Source organism: Papio anubis, unplaced genomic scaffold (assembly GCF_008728515.1).
Source record: "Papio anubis isolate 15944 unplaced genomic scaffold, Panubis1.0 scaffold1448, whole genome shotgun sequence".
NCBI classification, from domain to species: domain Eukaryota; kingdom Metazoa; phylum Chordata; class Mammalia; order Primates; family Cercopithecidae; genus Papio; species Papio anubis.
The window spans coordinates 1-6200 of record NW_022161412.1 but is presented as its reverse complement, the minus strand read 5'-3'; the positions used below and the strand labels follow the sequence as shown (position 1 = coordinate 6200).

Sequence of the window (6200 nt, the reverse complement as noted above, 5' to 3'; positions counted from 1 at the left end):
GTGACAGCTGTTAACATTCCACAGATTCTCATGATCCTTTCATAGGGCAACAATGCATCCGAGCAGTAACCAGCCAACTCCCCTGTCTTTGTAGGTTTCCCCCAACCCCATCCTTATTGTACAGGGCATTCTATCACCACACCTGCCATAGCACCCTCTAACCAGGGCATCTTCTCAGCTCAGCACTGAGTGAGGACCCTGTCAGCCTCATGGTGAACATGGGAGAATAAGTGTGGCACAGGCCATGTGCCAGCCTGGAGGGCCCCAGGCCAAGTGCAAGCCAGCATCTCCTGTGGGCAGGCAGTGTGAGGCATGGAAGGGTTGGGGTTTGCTTGGGCAGTGTGAGGCCTGCCAAGGGATGGCAAGGGCACGGGTGGGGAAGAGAGAGTTCAGGATCACAAGGAAATTATTATTGTGGGGAGAGGGCATCTTCTCTGCTGTATGGGTGTCTATTGCTGCCATAGCCATACAAATTACCACAAACCAAGTGGCTTTAAACAGCACCTAATTATCATGTCACAGTCGTGTCGGTTGCAAGTCCACAGTCTCCACAGGGCTATGTCTCGCGTCACGAGCAGGTCTGCGTTCTTTCCTTGAGACTCTGGGGAAGAATCCACTTCCAAGCTCATTCAGGTTCTTGTCTGAATTCACTTCCTTGCAGATAGAACAGGGTTTCCACTTCCTTGTTAAGAGCCAACCTTAGAGGGTATCCTTAAAGGAAGACAAAAGACAGCCCATTGAACTACACATGACAGTTGTCACCAGAGAAGTTTGGACAGTGTGTGCCCAGAGACCACCTGGTAAGAAGAGGATTCTGCTCAGCTCTCCAGGCCCAGGTAATAGACCCTCATTCCCAGGAGGAGGCATGGCTACTTTCACACAATGAGGGCAGAAGTGTATGTGGAAACCAGACATCCACCTGGGGGCTTCTGGTTCCCCTTGCCTCATTTTAAGTGTGAGCAGAATCATCCAGCATTCGCTCAGGGCCAGCTTGATTTCAAAGGGCCCAGACGGTCAGAGGCTAAAGAAGGTTTGGAAGTCACACTCTGGGTCATCTCCCAAGCCCTGCTCCTGTGCTCCTGACACCCCTCAGTAGCATTGGTGCTTGGTGAGGCTCTGCCCCATGGGCTGTTCCCAGCCAGTGACCGTTTCCAGTGACATTAAAAGACAGGACATTCCTGGGAGGACAAGTCCTCTGATGACCAACTGTACCTCGGGACTCCTCTGTATTTGCTTGCTTAGCTCTCCTTGGGTGCCTGTGGTCTGGGACATCTCAAGGACCTTCTATCCCTCATCCACATCCGGGGGGATCCACCTCCACATCTTAGTCTGTCCTTGTTTCTCAGGGGTAAGCCTGTCTCCTCATATGTCTTCTGACAGGTGTGTCTATAAAATGCTGTAACTTTGAAATCCCCATGATGGGGCACTTTTAGGAGTATCTGGACTTAGAGATCATTTTCATCTCCACGCAGTGTGCTCTTACTTATTCAATTTGTAAAGATCCTTTTCTTATTCAACTACTTCTATCTGCATTTGGCACCATTTTGCTAGACATTTATGTATTATACTTTTTAAGGTTTATCCAGTATTCATGGCTTGCAAGTAAATTTAGGGAGTAGTTAGTTACACAGCAACGAAGATAACTCATGGAAACCTTCTTATATCTGGGGAACAAGGTCCTCAGGCACCGCCTCTCCACTCAGTTCCTGAAATACTGGTTCAGCACCCTCGCCGAGGCCTGCACCAGGGTTTCACAAAAGGAGGAACATCCTGTGCAAAGGTGGGAAGAGGTGACAAAAAGAGGGCAAACTTTGGACTTGCTGAGTAAAAACAGCATCACGGAGGGTCTGTGACTAGATGTGTCAGCAAAGCCAGGTGGTGTGAAAAGGCAGGATCCTGGAAGGGTTGGCTCTGGACCTTATCCCAGCAGAACTGAGGAATTTTACTCCATCCCACTGAGAACCACTGCACCAAAGACGGAGAGCTACAAGCTAGGGATGGAAGCAATGGAAATTAGGCCAAGAAAGGGAAGGTCCCCATGTATCCCCCTCCCACCCTCACCTCCTGAAGATTTTCATTGTTGTCAGCTTCCTCCACCCACTTCTGCAGCAAGGGCCGCAGCTTACACATGTTCTTGAAGCTAAGCTGCAGAGCCTCAAAGCGGCAGATGGTCGTTTGGCTGAACACCTTCCCTGGGGGAGGCCAGTCAAAGGAGAAGCAAAGTGAGGGAGCATGCAGGGCCCTTGTGACCCTGAGATCCAAGCTTCCCACCTCTTCCCAGAGGGAGCTCAAAGCCCAAGCATCTTCTCCCTCTCCCCACTCCTCTTCATGGGTGAGGGTGGAGTCTGCCCCTGTGCCTCCCGCACTCCCTTGATGGGGAGGAAAAGGCCTAGATTCAGGAATGTTCCTTAGAAGGGAGATGTGGTCAGAACATGCTGAGGGGAACCCACCAAATAGAACCCCCAGGGTGAGCCCCACATCGGCCTGTGTATATCCCAGGGTGATCCTCTTCTGCTTCAGGAGCTTGGCAAATTGCTCGAGTTCTTTCTGCAGAGCTTTGATGTCCTGGGACTGGATTTTAAAAGGCAGAAGACTTGTAAGAACATAAACACACCAGTTATCAATCTCCCCTTTCCATTTGGGATTCAAGAACCTACGTGTGGCCCCAGGAATAGTCTGCAGAAGTGCCTCTACCTTCCAAGCTGCCCACCTAACTTCTAGAAATAACTTTTCCACAAATGTCATTCACCCACTCCCTGTTCACTGACTCATGCATGTAACAAGGGACTGGTCTTCCCCCAGAAACTGGCACATCCAGGGGATGCGGAGCACCATGAAAGGACAGAGAGACCCTGGACTCGAGGAGAACACCTGTCAGGTTATGAAGGTTAGAAGCTCTTTGCTGGGCGTGGTGGCTCACGCCTACAATTCCAGCACTTTGGGAGGCCAAGGTGGGCAGACATGAGGTCAGGAGTTCAAGACCAGCATGGCCAACATGATGAAAGCCCATCTCTACTGAAAATACAAAAATTAGCCAGGTGTGGTGGCATACGCCTGTAATCCCAGCTACTCAGGAGGCTGAGGCAGGAGAATCGCTTGAACCCGGGAGACAGAGGTTGCAGTGAACTGAGATCGCACCACTGTGCTCCAGCCTGGGTGACAGAGCAAGACTCTGTCTCAAAGAAAAACGAACAAAAAAAAGAAGCTAGCTCATTTAATACTTGCAAAATTCTCTTTCACTCAAGTATCACCCCCAGTCTAAGGACGTTTTGGCATTAGAGAAATAGGTAAGCTGCTAAGTTCTGGGTTAATTTAAAAGGAAGAGCATCATGTCTCAGAAGCTAAATTCGGTATACTCTCCCCAGCTTGCTTTGAGGGCCCCACAAACTATGACATGGCATGCGTATACCCAAACACAGCAAAAAAGCAACAGGTGTCATAAGAATGAATAAAGTGCTTTGTGTGTATTTACTGCTCATTTTTAAAATTGATTATCCTTCATCTTTACTGTATCTTTTTCACTACAGAGGCATCCTAATTGATTTTTGAATTCAAGAGATTTATCGAGCACCTTCTATAAGCCAGCGGCTATACAAAGTGGACAGGGCCCTGACGCCCAGAGTGACAGAAGTGCTGTGTGGCACTTGTTCTCCAAGTCACCCACTTGGATCTCTTCCAAGTGCACTTTCCTTTTTTTCCTGCTCTATCACTTTTTAATAATAAACTTCCACTCCTGCTCTGAAAAATAAAAAAGGAAATAAAATAAAAAATGGCCAGGCACAGTGGCTCATGTCTGTAACTTAGCACTTTGGGAGGCCGAGGCGGCAGATTGCATGAGCCCAGGAGGCTGGAAAAGCAGCCGGGTAATATAGTGAGACTCCATGCTGCCCTTTTCCTACCACTGCTGCCTCTGTTTAAAATAGAAGCTATGGGGTTGAAAGTAAAGCAGTCTGGGAGCGTGGCCCAAGCCTTGTAATCCCTTTCCACTTCCCTTTGGGAGGCCAAGGCGTGTAGATCACTGGAGGTCAGAGAAGTTCAAGACTAGGCAATTCCCCAGAATATAAAATTATTAGGTATCGGCATTCTCTATAATCCCAGCTACTCAGGAGGCTAAGGCAGGAGAATTGCTTGAACCCAGGAGGTGGAGGTTGCAGTGAGCCAAGATCGCAACCCTGCACTGCAGCCTGAGGGACAGAGTGAGATCCGTCTCAAAAAAAAAAAAAAAAAAATAAATAAAGCAGTCTACAGGAGTAGAGTAAAGGAAGGAAAGAGATTATGGAGGACGGTGACACTTTTAAAGACAGAGAAGGTGATTATCTGAGCAAAGGACAAGAATGGCAAGGCCCTGAAGTGGGCCTGCCAGAGCCCAAAGCTGGTCTGGTGGCTAGGTGGATCCTGTTGCGGACGTAGTGACTTTGTTTTAGTCCGAGTGAAATGATCTCTCACTTTTTTTTTTCCCCCAAGATGGAATCTCATTCTGTCACCCAGGCTGGAGTGCGGTGGCCTGATCTCGGCTCACTGCAATCTCTGCCTTCTGGGTTCAAGCTATTCTGCCTCAGCTGCCTGAGTAGCTGGGACTACAGGCACCCACCACTATGCCCGGCTAATTTTTGTATTTTTAGTAGATATGGAGTTTCACTGTGTTGGCCAGACTGGTCTCAAACTCCTGACCTCAAGTGATCTGCCCACCTTGGACTCCCAAAGTGCTGGGATTACAGGGTGAACCACCGCACCCGGTCTCATCTTTTCTTTCTTTCTTTCTTTTCTTTTTTTTTTTTTTTTTTTTTTGAGAGTTTCGCTCTTGTTGCCCAGGCTGGAGTGCAATGGCACGATCTCGGCTCACCACAACCTCCACCTCCCAGGTTTAAGTGATTCTCCTGCCCCAGCTTCCCAAGTAACTGGGATTACAGGCATGCGCCACCACGCCCAGCTAATTTTGTATTTTTAGTAGAGCTAGGGTTTCTCCATGTTGGTCAGGCTGGTGACCATGTTGGTCAGACCTTACGTTATTTGCCCGCCTCGGCCTCCCAAAGTGCTGGGATTACAAGCGTGAGCCACTGTGCCCAGCCTCTAGTTGACATGTTGGCCACAGACAGTAGGGAGGAAGCAGTAGAATTCGAGAAGCTACTGCGGTAATCCCAGCAGAGATGATAGTGGCTGAGGGCAGGGGGTTAGGCTGTGATTGATTCAGGATATTTCCTAAGGATAGGATGTAGGATGTGAAAGAAACTGAGGATGACTGGGCTTGGCCTTGAGCAACTGGGTGATCGGGGTGGAGCAGTTCAGGGAGCCATCACAGGAGACAGAAAACGCGGTAGTCATCTAGTGTCTAAATGGCATTTAAGCCTCGAGGGTGGGTGAGAGGAAGGAAGGGTAGATTGAGCAGAGGTTGAAGGACTGAGCCCTGGGGCACGCCAGTGAGGCTGCCGGGGGACAGAGGAACACAGCTAGTGAGGAAAAAAACAAGGCCTTTTTGTAGTCCTGAAGCCTCAAAGGGTGCTTGATCCTATCAATTTCAAATAGGCTGTTTTCATTCCCAACTTCTGCTCAGCCAATAACTCAAACTGGTAAATGCCCTCTGCTATCTTAGATTTTCCAAATTCTATTTTGGAGACTTGGAATAAAGTAAACACCGGTCCAAATCCTTGCTTCATCATTTAGCAGTTAAAACCCGTTAAATAGGATAATAATACCTCCCCCTAGGAGATTTTGTGCTGGTTAATGAGGTAATGATGTATAAACGGAGCACACAGCCAGGCACTTAGGAAGTGGACCACAATTGCCAGCCATTATCATTCAAGGCTCAGCAGTGACCTCCTGCAAAGAGGCTGGGGCTTCTCGGTCACTCCAGAAACCAGTCACACCTTTTTGTGAGGTCTCAAGGCTTAGTACTTAATCTCTAATTGCTTACACTTGTCGCCTTGAAGGACTGGAAGATACATCTTTAATAGTCCTCAGCAGGGCTGGATGCCTTCAATCCCTCAGCAGCTCTACATTTGGGGAATGGCCTGGAGAAATCTCTCACCATTTTTCTTGTTTACAACTTTGGAACCGAGGCTGAAGTCAATCAAAATCCAGCTCTCTACAAGGGGTGCCAGGGTGTGCACCTTAACACAGTGGCAAGTCACTGGCCTGAGGCACAGGTCAAGGGAAGACAAGCCCTATACTTGACTGCAGGTAAACCCAGCTCCACACGTGCA

General features: G+C 48.8%; 1 protein-coding gene across 2 annotated transcripts; it reads right to left on the bottom strand.

The window, feature by feature from the left end:
- Positions 1–572: 572 nt before the first annotated feature.
- On the bottom strand, positions 573–3001 carry LOC116272643 (POU domain, class 5, transcription factor 1-like). 2 transcript variants are annotated; one of them, XM_031661395.1, is made up of 3 exons: positions 2451–3001; positions 2062–2192; positions 573–711 (listed from the first exon to the last, which is right to left on the bottom strand). In XM_031661395.1, exons 1-3 carry the CDS (start codon positions 2743–2745, stop codon positions 700–702), a joined length of 438 nt encoding a protein of 145 aa, XP_031517255.1. In that variant the 5' UTR covers positions 2746–3001; the 3' UTR covers positions 573–699. The 2 variants fall into 2 exon arrangements, with proteins under 2 accessions (XP_031517255.1, XP_031517254.1); XM_031661394.1 differs by having other exon boundaries at positions 2062–3001.
- Between the last annotated feature and the right edge of the window lie 3199 nt (positions 3002–6200).

Coding starts and splice junctions, on each gene's coding strand:
- LOC116272643 (XM_031661394.1), bottom strand. CDS start 2,745: ATGACATTTGTGGAAAAGTTATTTCTAGAAGTTAGGTGGGCAGCTTGG.